At 39.4% G+C, this 23,218-nt stretch overlaps 1 protein-coding gene across 3 annotated transcripts in view; it reads right to left on the bottom strand.

Moving 5' to 3' along the window:
- Positions 1-4,280: 4,280 nt before the first annotated feature.
- EEA1 (early endosome antigen 1) overlaps positions 4,281-23,218 on the bottom strand; it is a 73,192-nt gene continuing 54,254 nt past the window's right edge. For all 3 annotated transcript variants that reach the window (XM_040557582.1, XM_040557593.1, XM_040557600.1), the window contains 9 exons: positions 22,192-22,386; positions 21,207-21,389; positions 14,785-14,970; positions 14,184-14,315; positions 12,546-12,731; positions 12,007-12,245; positions 10,431-10,551; positions 10,032-10,130; positions 4,281-8,968 (listed from right to left, as the gene is read on the bottom strand). In XM_040557582.1, coding sequence (XP_040413516.1) covers positions 8,846-8,968; positions 10,032-10,130; positions 10,431-10,551; positions 12,007-12,245; positions 12,546-12,731; positions 14,184-14,315; positions 14,785-14,970; positions 21,207-21,389; positions 22,192-22,386 — 1,464 coding nt within the window. In that variant the 3' untranslated portion in view covers positions 4,281-8,845. The remainder of the gene's footprint in view (positions 8,969-10,031; positions 10,131-10,430; positions 10,552-12,006; positions 12,246-12,545; positions 12,732-14,183; positions 14,316-14,784; positions 14,971-21,206; positions 21,390-22,191; positions 22,387-23,218) is intronic.

The following is a 23,218-nucleotide window of genomic DNA, read 5'->3' as shown; positions in this document are numbered from 1 at the left end:
ACTTGAACTTTCTTTTTACATTAAAACATTCAATACTTCATTGCAATCCCAGATCTGTGGTCCATATAGTAGAAGTATGTGCCTGTTAATTTTTTTTGTTATTATTACTATTTTTGAGGTGCTGGTATAGTCCCACATAACAGTCTGTAACTGGTTGACACAGCATTCGTGCAGGTTACTCCTGAGGAGGGAAGGTGCTCTCACCTCATTAGCCTGGGCTAATCTGAGATTAGCACAGTCACCAGAGGAAGAGAGACTTCTCTAAAGCCACTCTAAATGATCCTGCCACTTCTCCCACTTGTTGTGCCCAGTCAGTCTCTCCCTAAGCATGGAAGTAAACCTTTAGAATATTCCTTCAGTACAAGAAATGATTTCAGGGTGAACTGAACAGAGAAACCGCACGGACTATGCTGACAAAACTACGCTGAAGAATTTAGGAGCGCCATTCCAGTTGTTTGCATTACTCACAGTTAAGTCAGCATACTTCCCTATCTTTCGCCTCTGCTCTGGCATCAAATTAGTCATGAGTTCAGATGTTATGTCTAATCCAGCTCCACCCATCAGGATGTTATGGTATGTTTTCTCCACTTGAGTGGTTCACATCTACACACAAACTCTGGTCTGGAGGCTGTGTGTACTTACCTGGTCCATCGTCCTCCCAGAGCCACTGCAGCACATGCTTCTGCTCTTCCCTTTTATGCCCACGATAGGCAAGTTTCTGTCACAGCCTAGTGAGAAAGGGACAGCTACCCAGGCTGCATGCCCAGGGGTGAATGCGTATGGCAGAAGAGCAGAACAGAGCAGACACAGCACAGCTGCTCCAAGAAGCCACGCAATCTGCAAACACTTGGCCACAGCCTGGTTTCAACAGCTGTGCTCCATCTCCACCGATGCCATGCTCAGCTGTGTGCTGTGTTGCACCCATCCATCCCCAGCACCTCTCCAGAATCTCACAGTATCTTGCAATCAGCGATGATACCAAAGAAAGGTTTTTAAGCCCAGAGAAGTCACACCTGTCAGATTAAGCCCTGAGCTTTGTGCACTGGCAGAGGGGAAGGGGGTGTTTTACACCTGTGCATATTTTTTTTTGCCAGAAAGACCTTTAAGACAGGTCTGCTCAGTTTACCAAGCAACTCTCCTGCCTGGAGATTCAGTATTTCCCAGAGGTCATTATTCCCAGAGGTCAGTGTTTCCAAGGGGGACACCCTAGGGGAAGGAAGTACTTACACACAGGCTGTCTTTAGGGAGACAAACTCAACAGGCTCTTCTGTGGTCTGGAGAGGAAGATGCCCCAGAAAACAAGCGAAGCAGAAATCAACCTCTCAACTTGAATCGCCTTTCAAAGAAAGCCTCTCTCAAACCTTTTCTACTGTCTACACCAAGCCCCTAGGAAGATCTACTTCGGTTTTGCAATGTAGTTTTTTTTGTAAATGCCCCCATAATTCAATAGTGGCTTTATCGTGGGGCACACATTGATCACCTGGGTTCTCTCTGCACTGCAGTTCAGCTCTTTCAGAGGTTTTCATCCAATACGTGAAACCTCCCATAATCTGAAGAACTAAAACAAGCACGAATTTTGAGCCTTCCAGTTATGCCAGTTGTTAGACTGCACTGAACACAATGTAGGAACGTGGTCAGTGACAGAAAGAATAACTGAGCCCAGTATACCCAGCAGACTTGCACTGTTATTAGGAAAGGAAAAACCACTCTGAATTTAACTTGTGAAAACCAGTCATTAGCACTGCCTCCTCATGAAAGTGAAAGCTTTTGTTGCAGCTTCCCACCAGTCTAAGAAACTGGAGCATTTAGTTGTTCCCAAATGTGTGACTTCCCAAGAGTTCACTTATACGATGATATATTCCCCAATTCAAAGTAGCTTTACTGTCTGAAGTGAATGACAGAAAGATCTGTTAGAAAGGTCTAATTTTTTCTTTTATTGTCATTCATCATTCCTGTAACAGGTTAGAAAACAAAAATTACATTTCAATAACATTTCATCATAGTTTATACAGAACTGGTTGATGCATGGTGTCATTTACTCATCCAAATCCACAGCCACCTTCCAAATCGCAGAGTTTAGGAATTACAGTGCACGCTGGACTAAATTTTTTTCACAATGTAAGGCACAACTACATGATCACAAGTAGTAAACACAAACACTGAAAATGGAATTTAAGAATCAAACTCCAATGAAAAAGAAACAAAACCCAAACACACTCATGCAAAATTTATCTACACCTACCAAGATGGTATGATCCAGTTTAAAATAAGTGCAGTACTCTGTAGGTAAAATTGCATCATAAGGCTATTATAATACATTACCTCTAAATACTGGGTAAGAACTTAAAACTTCTTCCATTTATATTTTATACAATTCTACAGAAAATAAGTTCTATGTGTGATATTCACATCTGCAATAATAAACTGATCATTAAAACGCTGAAAAGAGGCAAACAGCACAATGCTATTTGTGGCACACATCCATTACAGAAACCATTCATCAAGCTCACATCTTGCGTATTGAAGGAAAAAAATGCTAAATTAATGGTACATTTGGTGAATGAGGCTATCCATAGCCAAATGACATAGCTGTATACAAAATTGTTTTCACCCAGCAGACCATGATTATGAAAGGTTGTGGTTATGATTTATTTCCTGTCCAGCAGCTAGAGTTTGCAAGATTGAAACTACAGAGGTTAAAAGAATTCAACAGAGTTTACAGTAACTTGAAACTACTGGATACTTCCAAACATATTAAAAAAAAAAAAAAAAGAACTTTTTTTTTTTTGGTGATAAACTTTTGCAATTTTGGCTTTCACTATAACTTTTACATAACGTGACAGTGAGCAAACCCTATTAAACTTACCTAATGTTTGAATTTCACACTGAGAGGTAGTTCAAATGAAATCTTATGTAACGGCACCAAATGGTGGGGTTTCATGATTTTTTTTTTCTGATTTTTTTTTTCCTTTTCTTACAAAAGTGACAAATCCTATACAAGCAGCATTTTGGACACATTACTATAAAAAGTTCTGGTGTTTGCTAACTCAGCGAGACATTCTTCTAAACATCCCTCCTGTGCCAGGAATCAAGACTTAGCGTGATACAGCAGAGCACTTCGCCATAAACCCAGCAGCAGGAGCCCGGACCTGCCAGTGCTGGCCTGTCGACATTTAACAACGAACGCTGTTCCCAGCCCTCTTTACCCTAAAAAGGCAGGAAACAGGGGTGAATTTGTTTTTCAGTTTAGGTCACAGGGGGAGGCAGAGTTGGAAAACATGCCTACCAGGCTTCTGCTTTCATAGTAACGTTGATCTAAAGGGGTTAGCAGGGCTTCAGTAATCTCCACATGAGCAGGTACTCCTGTATCTGCTGCACAGCAAGTGCATAGTATATGGCACACTGCAGACAAAAGGCAGAGTTTATTACATTAACCAGTGCCTATTCTCTTTGTTATTGTGATTCTAAGTGGCATCTCGTGTTCTCTCTAAAGATACAAAGCTCTTTATTCAGTGCCACTTTAAAAAAAGAGAGAGAGAAACACAACTGAGTTTCTGTGGAGGGACTTTACTATTCAATTATTGCTGGTTTTTGAAAAGTAGACCACTTAGTGTTTTCAAAGAGAGGCTGTGGTTGGACAATAATTTTAAACTTATCCTAGAAGGGATGGTGAGGTCAATACTTCAAAAATGAAGGACTAGACAACTGGCAAGAACCTTGAAAATACATAAAATTAATGTATTCTCACTATAAGCTTAAAATGAAGCTCTACAAAGACAACATGTGAGTGACTACATGAATTTTCTTGTTACATGTGCTCCCGGATGATGACCTTATTTTTGGTACAAAGTAATTATGAGTGCAATTCTCCTTACATAGCAAGGGGCCAAATGTAATGCAGTGAAAGTCCAGCTGAAGATAAACCTTCTGCCCACTGGTTACAGCTAACACACGCAATGCCAGCAGTGCCATTCCGCTTCCTGTAGATTATATTCAGTTAGACAGCAAAAAGTGCATAGTGCAAATGACAGTGTTATTTCCTAGTGCCACAAGAATATGAGTGGAAGGGGTGGTACTTGGAGAAGTGATTTAACAGTTTTAGCATACTCAAACCATAGTATCATTCTTCCTGGCATAGTTCATGCTCTGTTTGAACTTCAGCTTCAGCAGCGTTCTGTCTGCCACTGAGTACTGGTCATAAATTTTTAAGTTTTGCAAAAAGCATTTGTTGCAACTTTCCATTTAACTGACATTGAACAATCTAGAAAAATACTTTTTTCTTCCAGTCCCTTCTTTAGGAATGCCACTTCTTTTACATCTAGCATATTAGAAACAATTATTCTTGCTAATAAGTGATACAAACAGCAAGGTTACTTCATGCTTCCGCTCCCAAATACCCTCTTGCTTCACTAAGAAAGGTTTTCTAGTGAGGATTCACAGATAAACCTAATGGCCCCAAAACCAACAAAAACATTCATTGCTCTTGCATGCCTAGCACTCCACACTCCACAACAACTTGGTTACTTAATACCTTCCAAAAACAGAGGAAAAAAACTGCACTCTATTCTAGAGCATTGAACTCTTGCGCCAGAGCAAAGCCAGATGAAAAATGAGATCCCTCTAAACCTCTTGTCTCTGCTGGAAACAGCAGCAGAAACTTCCCTTTGCCTCTTCATCTGCAGACAGCAATTTTTCCTACTGTGACTCAATTTTATAATCTTTGTTAAACCTTTGCAGAAAGGGGAAGGTTATTGGAGGGAAGGAATACATGGGGAGAAGAAATAACAGTGAAGCATATCAAGCTAAGATCAAAAGCTTGCCACTGAACCCTGCAATGCTCTCTGCCCCCACGGGGACTGCAGTATGAAAATATGAAGTATGCATTGTTGACATGAGGCCAGAATAAAACAGTGGGGATTTAGCATTTTGGAGACAACAGCCCAAGGGATCGTGACTGTTTGACTGGGAAGAGATGCAGCGTCTCCAAAAAGTTAAAAGAACCTCTCCCCACCCTTAACAAGACCATCCTTTATGCTTCTTCAAATGACTCGGTAGATTGTCTCAGCCCACGCAGCAGTTGGTGTTTCAGATTCTGCTTCACCAGAGATGCTGAATGTCCCTCTGAGGATGCTCTATCCACAGTTCCAGGAATGAGTCCCACACTTCACTGTCTCATTTCTGATGCCACAGTAACGGCTAGCAATCAAAGGCAGCTCGAGGATCCCACATACCTTCTGGTTCAAGCATTGGTTTCACCATTCTTCCCCTTGACATCTTACTCTACAATGGCCTCTCCTCAGTGAATTAGAGCTATGTGGTTCTTGCTAAAGCGTGCTAAAACACATCACCACACATTTTCACCTTCTTGTTTCCATGTTCTAGTCTCTTCTGCCATTTTTTTTTTATGTTTCTATGTTTGTAGCCTGAAAAAAATCAGTGCATTTAACTACTTTGTCCAGAGTCCTTTAACTCAGCATGCTAAAACCTATCAGACTTTTTACTAGGTTTTTCCTATTATTTATATTTTAAAGGACTGCAACAAAAAAAAACCATCTTACTGACAACATACCCTTCAAAGTAGTCAGAATCTACAAGCACATTTATAAATACAACACTTTTCACCTTCCAGTTTTCCTTACATATATAGTAATACTCATAGGTTGTTTTACTGAGCTTGAGCACAACTTCCAACATGGCAGCAAGCATTATGTGGTCTATCATACCAACAAATTGTCAATGAATACAGACCTGCACTAGGAATCATAAACACAAGAGTAGGAGCATAAGATTTAACGATGAAGCCACTAATTTATTCCAGTGAAAAGCTGTAGAACTCCTAACGTTGCTTCGGACTCAAACCTCAAAGCTTCTACCTCAGCACCACTCCTCCTGATTTTAACAATCCCTCTTTCTTCAAATGTGTATTTGAAAAGCATTTCTGTCCCCTCAAAAAGTCAGTCACATGCATCAGTCAGCAAAAAGAAGCCTTCAGAAATTGAGCCGGTTTCACCTTGAAGCTGGGGAGCTCCATTCTGAGTTAGAATCATAGAATATCCCAAGTTGGAAGGGACCCATAAGGATCATCAAGTCCAACTCCTGAGTTGTCTGGTGGTCAACCAAACACACTGCTTCAGCAGCCAGCTGAGCGAGATGACTCTGCTTGTCTTTACAGCACAGCATCCCAAAATCAAGAACAACGATAGCAGAGCTTCTACCATTTCCTCTTTGCTGTAGAGCTCTCTCCTCAGCTTTCAGACATTCCTGTTCAAAAGTAAAACATCTGAACACAAGCGGGTCTTTTAACCATTTCCCTAGCTCCCCCTGAGAAACTTCCATCTTCGTTCACCACATACGTTCTGTCCTTCATGAAGTTGTCGGAAGTTTCTCTCTTCCCTCTTAAAATCCCTTCTGCTCCACGTGGTTGTCCTTCAACCTGAAAGCAGTACACTCTGTGTGTTACACAACCAGATGGTGCGTACCTAGGCAGGAGCAAGACTGTGACATCTTTACCTTTGCCAGATTTCTGAAGCCATGTATCAGACAAAGAAAGGCTTGAAAGCAAACTCTTTGGATTCCCTCAGTAAATAAATGAACAGAAAAAATCCCCAGAGGCAGAGATTCTGTTCATACTTTCCATTCAAAGAATTCTTATTCCAAGCAGTTACCCTGACAAGGACAAGCAGCAAGCCCAGAGGATCTATTCACATGGAATCATTACAGCAATTGTTTCTTTCAAGCAAACAACCCTCAAAAGTTCAAACTAGAAAAACTGGTAAGTGTTGCACATAACAATGCATGTATTTCAAGCATAAGGAATAACAAGAATTAAATTTTAAGATGACTTCTTGAGGAAGAATCCTTGAGGATGCAAATTTAGAACTAGACAGGTAAGCTAAGATGGGATATGAAAGATATAGATCATTACTGGGGAATAGGGATTAAAAAGTCTTTTCACTTGAGAGTTAGTCAGGACTAGACATTTTTCATAAAAGAGGCTCCTCTTCATTCACATATAAAGCTGTCAATAGATAAAAGTAAATAAACCTGCCTAAAGATGGCTAAGCATCTATCATTGTAACAGAATTTGTTTCCTTACCTTGGAAGGCAAGGAGTAGAGGAATTGACGACATAGTCCTTTTCTCTGAACAGCTGGCACAATTTTGTAAGACAGAAAAGGGCTTGGGTTCTAGGGGATTTATTAGGATAATTAAGACTAAGGGTCCCTAAGTATTGGAAGGCATAAACCCAGCTCAGAAGAAATAACCTTAATGGTTTTGAGGCCAGATACCAGATACTCCTTTCAAAGGGAGGAAAATTTAGACACAGGCAGGCAAGAAAAAACAGGTGTAAATAAAAGCACAACAAAAAGAGCAGTCTATACGAACTCAGCAGGAAACTTCTGTTGCAATTACAGAAAAGGAAATATGAACAAATCCAAGGTGATGAGACACTGGAGCAGGTTCCCCAGAGAAGTTGTGGCTGTCCCATCAACTGAAGTGTTCAAAGTTAGGCTGGATGGGACTTTGAACAACCTGATCTAGGGTCCTGTGCAGGAGGGGTGGAGTGGATGACCTTTAAAGGTCCCTTTCAACCCAAGCCATTCTGTGCTTCTATGCTCTAGAATCATATATATTGGCCTGTTTATTTAGAGTTGTTTGCTTATAACTAAGCCAGCACCAGGAGAGTTAAATCACCATCCTAAGCAAACTAAATCATAGAACTAACACACCATCTAAGAACCCCTAGCAATGGGGGACAGAAGGAACAATGGAAAAATGATGTTTGTTAGGGGTAGCAGGAGTTCAACTTGTTCCACCAAAAACTGAAGGAAGGGATAGGAGCAAAGGTCAGCTAAACTGCACCCTCTAAAAAAGAGCTTTTCTTAGTAGGATACCTTGTGTGGAATTTCTGGACATCCCTGAGAACCACAAGGACTTCTTGGGGCTTCCAGAGTATGGGCAGGGGGACAGATGGGCTATAGGCTACTATCTGCCTTGTTTACTGTTTAAAACCTGCATATAAAGGGTTTCTGGAATATTAATATCCATTCATCAAACACGTAAAAGTGAAATCGATTAATATGGGAGAGCTTTGTGTAGTACTCCTACAATGCCCACTAAACTTGGTCACATCATTAGTTCACACGTACAGACACACAGACACACGCACACACACACAATGCAATACAGCATGTGTAAAGATATTCCAGTATCCAAGTGCGGTAGTTGGGAAAGAACTCAGGTGCTGATACTACAAGTTCTAAGCGGGCAAATAAAACAGAGTTGAGTCCAGCCAATTACCCTCACTGCGGAGTTAGAATTTTAGAGAGAAAAGTCCAAGAACCAGAGAGAGAGAAAGCAAAACAAAGGGGTTATAAAGAACATGAGATACGTAATCAAATGCAACAATTAGTTATGCTATTACAGCAACATTTGATACACAAAATCCTCACAAATTTTTGCATCTTCCTTTTCCATTGAAGGAAACAAGAATACACTGCAATATCACATAAACGCGTTTTCTCTTGAACAAAAAAAATAAAGATAAAAAAATACATTGTTACTCCTCTGTTTAAACTTTATTTACAAATAACTGGGTATTTCTAATCTAGACATAGAAGCTCTTTTCAGGATAAATGGCAATAAGCTATGGGTGATCTGAGCCCATATCTCACAAAAAATACAATAGTTTTACTTGGTATCAATAAACATTTTAAAATATACTAAATTTTGCCAAGTGTTACAATCATTGTCCAAACTGAATAGTAGTCTGAGTGCAGAATGAAGTGCATCAACAGAAATTATAAATTTTAGCATAACATTTCTTTGTCTCCCACAATAGCCAGTTATCCTTGCAAGTCATTAAAGCAAGTATCACAGACCCGAACAGGCTTCTTAGAGGAAGGAGTTAAGGCATTCTTTGCTGAGCACTCAGCACAGAAGATATTTCCACACTGTCTACAGTGATGCTGTGAAAGAAAAAAAAAAACATATATGGTGAACATCAATTACAGGCTTATGGGTATAGATTACTAATGGAGATAATTACCATGTCAAGTCAACACTCTCATGTTTCAGACTTTTAAAATAACAGTTACAAAGCACCTTACATGTACACTGAAGGGCAAAGGAGTACATCCTTTATAAAGGGTATAGGAATAAAATACTTACAAGTGCTGCTTCACTGAGAAGGAAGACCATACCAGTTTCAGATCTGAACTGGTTGAAATTCATTCTCCTTTTGAATTTTTCCTCTTGAACTTATTTTGGTTGCATAAAACATGTTCTTCCTATAGGTAACTAGCTGCTTTCACACTGGGAAGTACACCCTTGAATCAGAAGATCCAGCAGCCTTCGTTCAAAGACTACCCAAAGGACATCACAACAAATAATGCAGGACAGGGAGAGCCACCTAACACCAAGTCAGGAAGCAAAATGAACCTCATCAACATCCCTCACCTACTTCATTGCCAAGTCACTTGGTGGATAATCTCTGGATGAAGGGCAGGCCCTGCCAATGAAGGGATGCTAACATCTTAACTGACCACAGCTGTTTTTACAAAGCAGGTCTGACTACAGACCTAAAACATACCCAGTTGTTTCTTCTGTTCTTTGTCTGCTTAGCATTTACGATCACAAAGCTCCAGATCTTGTTGATGTCTTATATTTTCACATATATGTGGTTTCAACAAATTTACCTTCCTTTTTCTCTTTGAAATTCAGTCCAGGCTGGTTTTAAGTAAGTTTACTGTAAATACCCTTACAACAGTACCATTTTGCTTGCTTAGGGACTGAACTATTTAACAACATTTATAAAATGCTATCATTAAAATGACAAAAGCAGCATGAATAAAGTAAGCCCCACAGACTTTATTTTTAGTATTTAAGGCACCGTAAGCAGTATTTGTATTCTGAGATGTCCCAAGTATCACAGCACTTTTAAAGCCATTTTCTAAAGTCTGAATCCCATGAAAAATAGTTTGAAAACAATGGAAAAAGAAAATTCCCACAGATACAGTAAAACACACCTACCCTTCTCACTGTCACTGAAAAGCCTTTTCCACAGGCCATACAATTCTGTACCTCATTGTCTTCCGCCCATTTCCTGTTGAGAGCTTGGGTGTGTTTGATCTATTTAATTAAAAAAAAAAAAAAAAAAGCATATGTAATTCTTACTAATTTGCTCTATTACATTGCATATACTACCCAACGCTGTATAGAAGCACCAATTCTGCCATGATACTGAGAGCTTATAATTCAGAGAGAAACCTAAAAGCAGAGTTAACCTACAGACAGCAATACGGTCCTTGTGCACCACAGGAACATCTTAATCACTGTGGAAAGGTAACCCACCACAAATATGATGCAAACTTGAAATTCTGACAAGACCCACAGAGAGAATCAACAGGTTTGGTTCAAATCAAATGATACCTGTAATGACTGGTTTTCTCGGCCTAGCTCCTGCATTGCAGCAGTAGTGTTGTCCAGCTTTTTCTTCATTTCTACAAGTTTGGTTTGAAGCTTTTCAATTTCTCCCTCACTTTTTATACACCTGAGGATAAATAGTGAATAGTCAATCCAAAGGCAATGTACTCTGCCTCCTTTGGGCAGGTTGTCATGACTGAGAAGAGTTACCCTCATAAAATCCGTCTGAAAATACACTTGCTGTGAAAAGTTCTTGGATGTCTTGGCTGGAAAAATGTTCTGTTGTCACAACCAATTTAAGATTATCTGGCATTGCTCCCAAATATCTGGGGCTTTTTAATACCTGGAGTTACTCCCAACACCAGGGACAGTACTGAATGCAGCCCATTAATCAGCACGCCCTGATGAGCATCACTGTGCAACAGAACACTCTCACAAAGCATCTGCAGCAAATCACTTCAAACAACAAAGCAGAAAAGTAATCTTTTTCTTTTAGCAAGGCTACCTCCCATCAGCTGAAATTCAGTTAACTTGAAACACAGATTTTGAAGGGTGTTTTTCTACTAAGCTGTAAAAGGGTTACTGGATGAGTTCAGCATAGTATGACAAGGGATAGCCAAAGAGAAAGAATCTCATTTGAATTGATCCCATCCTTTCCCAAGGCTTACTGCTTAAAAGCCAATCAGCAAGCTTGACAGGATGGAATAAAGTTTTCCATTCTGCCTTCACCAAACATCTCAGGAAATAAGGATGGAAGAAGTTTCCAGTCTCACAGATGTTGTAAACCTTATAATCTCTACATTCAAGCAACTCCTGCTGGCTTGCATGTGCCTCTTGCTGCCTGAAGGAAAGCAGCTCTGCTTACTTAAGTCTTAATAAATATGTTGTAAAGACAACAAAAGAACTGGAGAAAAGAAGATACTAGGTTTTTAGGAGGAAGAAAATGCCTCATGTGAACCTTAGAAAGTCTGTCTAAGCCAATTACGTGTTCAATACCCTAACGATGAGCAGTGGACACACCTAGAAGTCCACAAGCAAATTCTGTGTTATTGGCGGCACTAAGGAGTCCGATCCAGGTTTCTGGATGACAAGTGCATCTATTCTGATTCATTCAAATGAATCGAGTTCCAAGGAGAGTCAGAGTGACAGAGAAGATAAGTTTACTCAGTAACAGAGCCAGGCCTTGCATGGTTCACGCAACAGATGACATGAAAAGCCACAACCTACACACCTTAAAATTCCGAGGCGCCCAATGGATTTAGAAGGCTCTTAGGGATGGACATAAATTTAAGCACAGGCACAGATATGTGGCTTTGGTGACAAAGTAAGGTTCTGATAAGCCTGCCTGATTTCCTACTATATGGTCACCCTGTCAAAGCCCACAGAGTACAGTTCGTTCACAACACCGCTCGCTGTGCTTTGGCAGGGACAACAGAAGGTTCCAGTTTGGAAGCCACAGCCCAGACAAACATGGATTTAAGGACAGCATGAATGCAGATCCTGAGTCAATTGGAAGTGGTTTTCAGTGCAAGGCTACCCATTTCCCAAACTACACTTTCACATCATCATGACCACTGCTTACCTCTCCAGCAATGCTCTTCTCTCATCCTGATTATTCTGCACTGTCGCTTCCAAGACAGCAATGTCCCCACGTAAATCGTCCGTCTGTTTCTCCAGCTCGCTCACTCGCCTCTGACTACTTTGCCACTCTTTCTTCATGGTAGCCAGGTTTTCATTCAGAGCTGTGACCTGCATGGTGAGCTTGGCCTCCTTTTCCTCATGTTTCCGGTTTTCTTCTTCTTTCTCTTTTACCTCAGTGTGCTAAGAACACCACAAAATAGTGAAAAACAACCAAGTATTCTTTCTGTATTCCGTATATTTAAATGAGGCAAAGAATCTTTACAATACCAGAATCATTACTTTTATCCAATGAACCCTACTACACAAGACTGTCATCCTACTGAAACTTCCTATGCTATTAAATGTCTCAAAGATTTCCGACCTTGTCATTTAAAAATGAATATGATGTAAAACTCAAGACAACTCTATGCTTCCTCTCTGCTCCTGAAAGAATCCAAAGGCACGTTCACAAAACAGTCTTACAGTCTCTAACATACTAACCAGTTTATCTTGAATTTCAACACATTCTTTCTTCAGTTCTTCTTCTCTCTTTTTCAGCTGATCTTTGACAGCTTGTTGGTTTTTTTTCTCCTGTTCCAGAGCTGAATTCATATGATCTATTTTGCCCTGAAGCTCTAATTTCTGTTGAATCAATAGTTGTTTTGCATCCTTGAGATTTGCTACCTCCTGTTAGGATACAGAGCTCAAAGTTAAAGTGGCAACATTGAAAGTTTTGCTGACAAATTCAAAACTAATGTAATTGCTTTCCAGGGAGAGCACAGCAATAATTTTGCATTTTATCATTGGAAGAAAGGATGATTTTACAGCACAGAGTATCAGTGATTTTCATGATCAAAGACTTTAAACTTATACAATTTTTATGAACAATGCTCAATTTTAAAAATAAACTTAAATTTACTGTATTTTTCTACTAAAATAGCAGAAGCTGTGTTGGATTATTTTTTACTGTTCTTTGAAAATAAATGACCATTGTCATTTTCTAGAGTTGGTTCTAAAATTTACTTCACTTTGTTCTTTAGTTGTAATAATCAGGTTAAAAGCATAATAATGACCAAGTTAAAAACAAACACTGATGGAAAAAAGCTGGCTTCTCTTAGTCTTAGAGGTATAAATATATACACTAAATTTTAAGCAAGCAGGATGATACATTTGATTTTAAACATTTGTTTGTTTTTCTGTAATAAAAAAATGAAAAAAATCTTGAAGTAGAATACTCAGTTAAATTTATAGGAATCCTTTTCCTTAAAATTACACAGCCAAACATACAGGGACTAACAGCCTAACAGGGGTTGCCAGTTTTCCAGAAATCAAAGTTTTCGACACAAACTAAACCAAAGATAGAGAGAGAATATAACCTGAGGACAAGGGGATGTCCTATAAGAGTGTATCTATCCACTTCCTGACAGGAAATGGGAATTAGAGTAGGCCTGTAGGAGACAATTTCTGTTTTAGTCTGACTCCTTGTATGTAGATCAAAAGATGAACATATTAAGCCACCGTTGGTGTGCACACATTTCATAGTGTGAAATTGCTTGTTTTACTGAAGACTTAAAGCTATTTAATTGAAGTCTACAGATTTTTACCCTCTAGACATCTCATTTGATTGTTATGATTTTGGAAAACGGTCTTTTATGAGGCTCCCGATGTTGTGTCCCTCCCCCCACCCCAAGAGTGACTTTCTAAGACATTTTAAAAACCACAGCACATCAAGGGAGTTTCAAACTCTACGACACATATTTGAGAAGTACCAGATGTTCCTAGAATATCTGGAAAACTTCATATTCATGACACCTCGGGACATCTTTTCTACACTTCAGAATTGTCAAGCAAGGGTATGCAGTGAATCTACAGTAAAACAGAAAAAAAAACCTGAAACTAAGACAAGTTATGTGGTCTACCTGCCCAAGCACACTGGGAACTGGAGCTCCAGGACTATCACTAATTAGGTCAGCATTACTCAGGAACCTCAGTGAAATCGGTGCTTTGGTTCCCCTATCTGTAATACTGATATTTACAGCAACCACCTTTGCAAAGCCATTCCAGATAATGTCTACTGAATAAACACATATTTCTGATCAGATAACCAAGCACATGAAGATTCACTTTGTTTCACTATACCTTCTCATATTCTTGCTTGCAGACTCTGAGCTCTTCACCCAGCTTGGCACTTTCTTTTTCAAGTCTACTCTTTATTTCCTGGAGCTCTGTTGTTTTACATTTTTCATTAGCCAAGTCTTTTTCTTTCAAAATCTTGAAGAGAAATATATATATATATATTTTTTTTAAAGGTGCTAGAAAAGTAACTTCTTCCAAGTTCACAAAAAAAAAACAAAAAAAACATCTAGGACCCCAAATCCTTAATTACAAAAGCTCTAAGTAGGAAAACAACCACCATATATCTATATCTCTATCCACAGTTAGCATGGCAAACAATTAGCAGCATGTTTACAGTTTTATATTTAAAATTAATACTGTTTTCCTGCATGTCTAACCACTTAGTACAAATTATCAGTCTATTTTAAAGCAAATTCACTTCAGCTGTCTGTTAACAGTCTTCGAGCAGGAGGTTCAATAAAATTGCTGTTGCTATGCTCTACAACAGTGCTGTGCCCCAATAACGACCCCTGTTTAGAGATCTACCAGGAATTAATGGGGCGGGGAGAGGGTGAGAGGGGCTGTGTGGGTCTGTGGGAAGATTTCAAAAGACAGAGACATTTACCCTATCATTCTGAAGATCCTGTAGCATTTTGGTCTTCTCACCCAGCTGCTGCTCCTTCTTTGATGCATCCTGTTCCAGCGCAGACTTTGCTTTCTTCAGTTCCTGGATCTGCTGATTATTATTAGCAATCCGATTTCTGCTGGAAACTACCTCTTCTTGAGCAAGAGCAAGTTTTTCTTCTGTGGACTAATTACAAAGACAACTCTGCAAATTATCTGTCAGTATAAGAGCTTCAGATACTTGACAATCATTTAGTCATTTTCTACAGAAAAACTGTCACGTAGCATGCAACATTTTACTTCAAACGTTGACAAAGCATAATTACAGGAACTTCTGGGTCTCGAGGTTATGCCTAGCAAAAACAAAGTACCCCAGAAACATTTCCAGCAGCAGTACCTACTACAGCCTTCCACAGACAAAACATGAAAACATCCAGAGGGCAAAGACGGAAAAGTGATTGTCTGACAAAAAGAAAATTAACTTGAATTTGCTTACACAAGCTGATTTTATTCTCAAGGTAAATGTACTACCTTATAACTCTATACAGCTGTTATATAAGCAGCAGTGAAGCTACACTGTGAAGTTTCCAGAAGTGATTCGTTATTACTATTTTTTTTCCAATGACTTAATGAAGCTAGCACTAGCACAGTCAAGAAATTTTTGAAAATCCTGAAGTGAAATGTACAACCTAAAAATGCTAGAATCAGAACAAAATGTTTCACAGTCTCATGTGTATCAGCATTTCAATCAAATCTTAAACTTCCATTCAAAGTCTATTACATACTGCAATTTAACTGGCCTCCAACTCTACTTATTTCTGGGGTGACCTCATTGCAGCTTTTCAATACTTAAAGAAGTCTTATAAAAAGGATGGAGAGGGACTCAGTTGGGTAGATAGTGATAGGACAAAGGAGGTATGGTCTTAAATTAAAAGAGGATAGATTTAGATTAGACATTAGGAAGAAATTCTTCACTCTGAGGGTGGAGAGGCACTGGCACAGGTTGCCCAGAGAAGCTGTGCCCCATCCCTGGAGGTGTTCAAGGCCAGCTTGGATGGGGCACCCACCTGATCTAGTGGGTGGCATCCCTGCCCATGGCAGGGGGGTTGGACCTAGGTGATCTTTAAGGTCCCTTCCAATACAAGCTCTTCTATGATTTTGTTCCACAGAAAAATATCTCTCTCTACAATAGGTCACAGAAACCCAAGTAACAATCTCAAACTCACACCCAAGACTCATTCTATTTACTCACAGCAAAGTCAAACTTTGAGGCTCTTCTTAATTTAGTATTCTGGAAGGCGGGGTGTTGATTTTTTTAAAGCCTTTGGTTTAGCCATGGACTAGCTACATTTAGAAGCATGTCATTTCACAGAGAACCAAAAAGAAAAAAAATAAACAACTCATCCTCTAAGTCACCAAAATCATGGTACTTGATGGAAACATTTTATGCTAAGATACACAATGTGAGGTGAGGAGATTTATTATTACCGATTAATTTATTACCTTCAGGGCACCAATAAGGATTTAAATTCTTTCAGAATAAACTACATTCTTTTAGCTGTTACTCCTCTTACTTAAACCCTAATTAAACCTCTTGTACTTGTTGTTCCTTAAAAAAAAAAAAAAAAAATCACTAAACTTCAACAACCTTGACTTCACTTGATTATACATCTGTTTTAAGCCGCTCCTGTCTTCATTTAAAAACAAACCGATTTCTGTTTCCTAACCCTTACTTGTAGAGTCTACCGTGTTTTACCGGTAGAATGAGATTTAGTTTGAAGTACAACTGATGGAACACTGCTGATTCAATAGCATTTTCTACAGCTTCAGTCTCTTAAAAAATTCAAACTGCCTTTTCGAATTAATTTGCAGGCCAAACATCTGATCTATAACAGTTTATTATTTAAAACTTCACAAGGTGTTAGCTCAAGAAAAAATTGAAGCAAAATAGGAGGTGCTTTTGCAATTTCAAGTTTGTAGCAGAGTGGGTCCTTCAGAAAAGAAAATAAGCCCTCTCTATTTCACCGTGGGCGGTGGAGTACAGTATTTTCCTACAGCTGAGAAAGGATGGGAAGTGTAGCATCATCACAGAACACCTTCACAGGAAAACACAATAGTTTTTGCAAATTTAGAATGAGGCATACTGAAGACATGGCTTTTATTCAGATTTGTTTCTTGCAGAAGTATGATTGTAGCCAATTTACTAGTACAGGATGATAAAATTTGGCTATGAAGTGGGTAGCCCAACAAAAAGCTTCACCTAGCAGATACTCTTCCCTCAACCACCCCCAACATGTCCATACAGGACAGGTGATCTGATTGTGCCTATGCCCAAACTAAGACAAGCAAGATGTTCTTAAAAGAAGAGCCAGTATTCAGCCTGCTCTGCAATGTATTTGCAATATAAGGGACTCTGAATTTTGAGCACAATTTATCTTACTACAGCTAATGCACAGCAAGTGGCTCTTAACTGTGTTGCGATTAACAATAATGCTCCTGGCCTTAATTGGGAAACCATTCAATATAACTTTGGCAGTAAATCCACCTTCTATTTATCTATGCCTTTCTTTCTGCCTTCCTCAAAAGTCCCTCACAGCACCCTTTGGAAATCAGCAGAAATCTGGCACATGGCTAAAACATTCCAGTTATTGCCCTTGCTCCTGGCTCAGTCTCCAACAAGACTAGTTCAGACAGATTCTTCTGGACTCCTGAGGAGCTCACATCTTTAACATAAAATCATCTCTCCAAAATCTGATGCCATTCACCTTAATTATTGTTCAATTTTGACATCACTCTCCGAAAATGGTAATATAACCCCAGTCATGAGATTACTCTTTAGGATGACAGAGAAAACCAAATGTAAGGAAAACATACAGAACAAAAGAAGTCAATCTGGACTAACTGTAAATAAAACCAGATGTTAGGTTGACTGGCATAACTAATTAGCCAAATAAAAGGAAATCTCAGCCCTGTCCAGTACAATTGGGTTGTTGCACTGCAAATAGGCCGCATGGAGCCATCAGCAGAACTAGCCGGGTGCTAGGTCCTGGATTCAATCCATCTATGTGAGGTGCACAAATGAGCCATGTTAGTCTGTGTGCCCCTCTCTCCCGACCCAGTTCACAGAAGGGGCATGCAGTTATTCACAGATGCTAACCTAATGTCGCTTCACTTCCTCAGTAATAGGATTAGACCGACTGTAGGCAACTTAGGCTCCTAACTTAGAGACCTGAGGTTTGGCAGCACAAATACCATCCAGAACATCCACTGAAGATGCACAGACAGTGGTGCCAATATCGGAGGCAAAGAAACATTATTTTGAGAACACAGGAAAAAACAGGACTGACTACAAAAAGCACAAATGCCAAGACTGAAGAGTATTTGGCAGAGTTCAAAAGAGCAAGATGCACAAGTATGTTTGCACTAACTCAAAATCAAGGCAGAAATAACAGCTCTTCATTTTCATTAAGTCTTGTAAATAAAAATAGGCTTTTCCCCCCCAAAAAAAAGAATCCCATTTATAGATATAAATGATATATATATATATATATATATATATATAAAAATATAGCTTTTACAAGCACTCAAATCTTACCCAATTTCTTTTTTTCTGTCAGAGACAAAAACATGAGTTTATTCACTGTTACAGAAGGCAGGTTTTTTAAGTTAAACTAAATGTGCAGCATATAGTTAGAATCTTAGGGATACTATGTTCTCACTTTAAAATTTGCTACAACACTTCTCACTTTTGCTCTGGGAGACTTACAGCTTCACAGTTTGCATCTGGCTAACACTACATAACTTGGACCTTCTGTTATTGAACCAGAAACTGAAGTGTTAAGGGGGCGTTCAATTTTTCAGCCTGTGCTGCTGGTGCGCCAGGCAGCTGCCCGCTTGCTCTGCCTCTAGCTAGGCATGGCTAGCTCTCACGCAATGCTGCATCCCCAACTGCAAAACTTCATGTAAGCATTACTCACTTTTTATCACACGCCAGTCTCGCAGTTCCCTCAGCCCGAGGTGACCAGCAGCCAGGCAGCCTGGCAGTGATATTCCAGCCAGAAGCCAGCAGATGGTGCTCGGCGTACAGCCCCGCTCACTGGGCTTCAAACTATGCTCACTAAACACAGCTGTGCAGGGACTTCAAACTTCCACTAGAAATCCTGCAATAAGACACCTAAGCTTATCTTATACACAAGTTCTAAAAACTTCTACTGTCTACCAATAATATCAAGACCATTCTGGACCCCAGCCCTCCTACCAACCTTGGTTCCAAACCATCCAAAATTTGTAGTTCTGGCTCAAATCATCTGCCTTAATTAAATAACTCCCCTAAGGACAAACATAATGCACAGAACTTGCTTGACTACGAAACTTTGCCACAGAGTTCTTCTGATTTGAGTGGTACTTTTGTGTTCAGCTCTCCAAACTAGCGTTAGTCTTCCTTGACACTTTTTGTAAGTAGTCTGAGAAAGCAGCAAAGAAAATCATTACTATTTTAGTTTAACATTGCAATGAGACGGCACGCTTGTGATTAAACATATATTGGTCCTGTCCTTTTTCCTCTGGATTTTACAGCAAAAAAGCAAGGCGGTGCCATGCAGACCTCACTATCCCTAACTATCATAAATAACTATGAATAAATAAACAACCAAGCAAACAGCCTCCAAACTGGTACATCACCTCAGTACTGAGGACACCAATCTTTCACAGGTTCTCTAGGCTCCACAGATATTTGCATAATAAATCCAGTTACCTGTTCATATTAACAATCTTATTCTCCTGTTGCTAGTCACCTTATTTATATATTACAGGTGTTGCTAGTCACCTGTTCCTATCACCTTATTTTACCTTTTTGCACTGATGTTCCATCTCTCCCTTGTTACCGTCCCAATTCAGGTTTAAAAGCACATGGGAAGCCTACTGTCCTATTTTATATTTGTCAGAACTAGAAGTCATCAAGCTGGTTTAATAATACTTATTCAAAGCTATCTTTGCAACAAGCAATATTTAAATGAACATCCAATGCTTTTACAGGTCACTGCATTACCAATCTAAATTATACCATAATTACCAATGTGTTGATCTAAACGCATTCTGGGAAATTAACTCAGAAAGGAGGTTAGCAAGCTATAGTAACTAACTGTATGTTTAAACCACCTTTGCTTGTTAAGCAGGCCAAAGTTCTTTATACCCTTGCACAGCAATTCCATCAAGCAGCACCAAAAATAAAGCTGCTCTGACTTGCAGGAAAATGTGGCAGGTAATCTAATGTCACAGAGGAGGAGTATGATTAAGAGGAATCCAATGATGTACACATAAAGGAGCTACTTTTCTTTTTCTTAAAGGAACTCAAAACACTGAGTTTGGCTAGGACTCCACAGCTCACATGGAGCTATCTGAAATAGCCACAAAACCTTTAATATTTCAAGGATGGGACTGAAAAGATTACACTGGGAGAAGTGGAAGGGACATACTAAATCTAAGCAGTCACCAAAAGCTCCCTTTATATATAGTGAAGCAAACAGAAGCCAGCAGCTAAAATGGATTGGATGACCAGTTCTCCAGAAGCACCTATTTCTCTCCAAGAACTTCAGAAAAGCTAAAGCTTAAAACAACAGCGTCAGACACAGACGATGACTCCCACTCCAGCTTTGCAAGTGAAAAGAGCCAAAGCCACACATCTCTGCAGCACAGTATGTCCTGGTACAAACTTGAGCATTTGTTTAGCACTGACATGAGGGAAGGGGGGTAAAAAGGAAAAAGGATAAAGAAACACCTTTTCTTATCGACTCAATTCCCAGCAACATCTTTCTGAAGGCATTACACCTGAATACCAAATCAGGTACATTCTGCTTAGGAATAGCAAAAACTTGGAGGATTACATTCAGACATCTGCACTCCAGGCAGGTCCCTAAACCTACTGTTTCTATCAGTATGACATCTCTCAAAGTCTGTAACGAGCCAGGAAGAAGCAGAAGGGGCTAGGGCATAGGAGCAGACTGACAACTACAGTTCTAGTTAAATCTAGAAAGCAGTGGTTACTTGCACGCCATCTGTGACTTTGCCCTAATTAGCTACATTATTTAAATTAGTTGAAAGCTACAATATATACCACCAAAAAAAAATAACTCTAAAAAGAATATGAAAATAAATCATCTTTCACTTTGCTTCCATAGGTCAGATTGCCATTGCGGAAATGGAAGGGTAGTTCAGGTAAGCTGGCAAATACACTTGACTTTCAATTAGTGTCAGTATATCCTTTGTCCCAGGGGAAGGGATTGAACAGCACTGTATTCTATATATAGCAAAGAGCTTTTTTTTTTTTTTCTTTCCCCATACAGTTTTTGCACTGTTTCTGTGTCTTCAGAATGGATACAGACAGATCTATTAAGTCACAAATAACATTAAAGCGTCTGTAAGTACCTTAAGGTCTTGCCTGGTCGCCAGCAGCTCAGACTCTTTCCCGTAAAGATCCAGTTGCAGCTTTTCCATGTTTTCCTTATATTTTTCATAGGTCTTCTGTAAGTCTGCTAGTTTTCCTTTCTCTGTTTTAAGCTCCTGAGCTGACAAAATTGTCTGCTGTTGCAGCTTATTCTCCAGTTCTGCCTGAAACATAGGCATAAGAAGTGTCAGTTAAAGTTACACAGTATGCTTTATGATTTCAATAAATCATATTTTTACTGCAAAACTAGATTCGTTTCCACTTATGAAATAGCAATTCAGTAACCTAACATATACAGATTTTATAGCAATATTTTGTAGCTAATTTAGCAACAAAATTAAATTCACATCATGAGACTTAGTTAAACACAGCGAGACCAAACATTTAAAATTTAAATTATATATATATATATTTTAAAAAAAAAAAAAACTTACAGTTTCCCTAGACTGGCTCAAGCAAAAGTATGATCATACTGTACAGGGCAGCCAAAGCTGGTACAACATTTAACAGCAACACAACATTCGCGAATGTAAGACATTTGAACTATTTCCAATATGGTTTATTAGTTTCATTCTGTCACTCAGATAAATTCTTTTGCTATAATAAAAGAGTTAGTTTAAAACTGCCATGGACATTCCAAAACACTGCAGAGATTGTCTAAACTGCTCTCACAAAACTGTCTACTGCTTTACAAGAAAATAGCAGCTCTTACTTCACAGTATACTCCTGCGTCAAAATAAAGACATACAATCTAGCCATTTTTACCATTTTATTGAAACTCAGCTCCTAGAGAATCTGTATATTTCAGCACTGCCTGTTGAAGACTGTTTCCACATCCTGACCTTACCCTTCCCAGCAAGACCACAGTAAATACCTGTTTATTCCAAAAACATAGGCATAAAAGCCACAGCATATATCAAAGAAATTTATATTAATTTTCTTACAGGAGTGAGAGGCCAGCCTTACCTTTTCTAAAAGGGCAGTTTTTAACTCAGCTTGTAGTGTTTCACTGTGTTTTTTCTTCTGCTCAAAAGATTCCTTTAGGTCTCTCAGCTTTCCCTGAAGATGCTGCTCACTTTTTTCTTTGTCTTTCAGAAGACCCTGAATTTCCAGTACTTGTGCACGTGCTGAATCAAGTTCTATCGACAACTGCTTAGAGATCTATATTCAAACATATTAAATAACTGTATATAATTTTAATTTAAATCATTATTTGTACATGCTGTAGTATGTAAACCGTGTGTATGACAAATTGCAAAGCTCAAGGAGCAAACAGACAAGTTCACAAACGAAAAAACTGTTAAAGCTGAAGATATGGTCTCTGGTCCAACCCCCAAAGGACTGCTAGAAGTTGGGGAGTGTCTGCTGGTTGCAGTAACCTGAAAGGCTTGCCCTCAGCCTGCTCTGCTCTGGGCTGAACAAACCAAGGGGCCTCAGCTGCTCCTCATACGTCTTCCCCTCTAGACCCTGCACCATCTTTGTAGCCCTCCTTTTGACACTCTCTAATAGATTTTTCCTTTTTTATACTTTGGTGCCCAAAATTGCACGCAGTGCTCGAGGTGAGGCCGCAGCAGTGCGGAGCGGAGTGGGACGATCACTTCCCTTGACCAAGCTAGCAATGCTATGCTTGATGCACCCCAGAGTACAGTTGGCTCTCCTGGCTGCCAGGGCATATTGTTGACTCATTTTCAACTTGGCAAAATTATGCAGAAAACACCCAGACCCCTTTCTGTGGGGTTGCTCTCCAGCCTCTCATCCCTCAGTCTGTACATATAGCCAGGGTTGCCCTATCCCAGGTGCAGAATCCAGCACTTGCTCTTGTTAAACTTCATATAGCTGGTCATTGCCCAGCTCTCTAATTTGCCAAGATCTCTCTGCAAGGCCTCTCTACCCTTACTAGGGTCAACTGTTCCTCCCAATTTAGTATCATCTGCAAATTTCCTCAAAACATTTTCTAGTCCCACATCCAAGTCATTTATGAAAATATTGAAGA

The sequence above is a fragment of the Cygnus olor genome, chromosome 1, assembly GCF_009769625.2.
Source record: "Cygnus olor isolate bCygOlo1 chromosome 1, bCygOlo1.pri.v2, whole genome shotgun sequence".
NCBI lineage: Eukaryota > Metazoa > Chordata > Aves > Anseriformes > Anatidae > Cygnus > Cygnus olor.
This window is presented reverse-complemented; position numbering and strand designations above follow the sequence as displayed.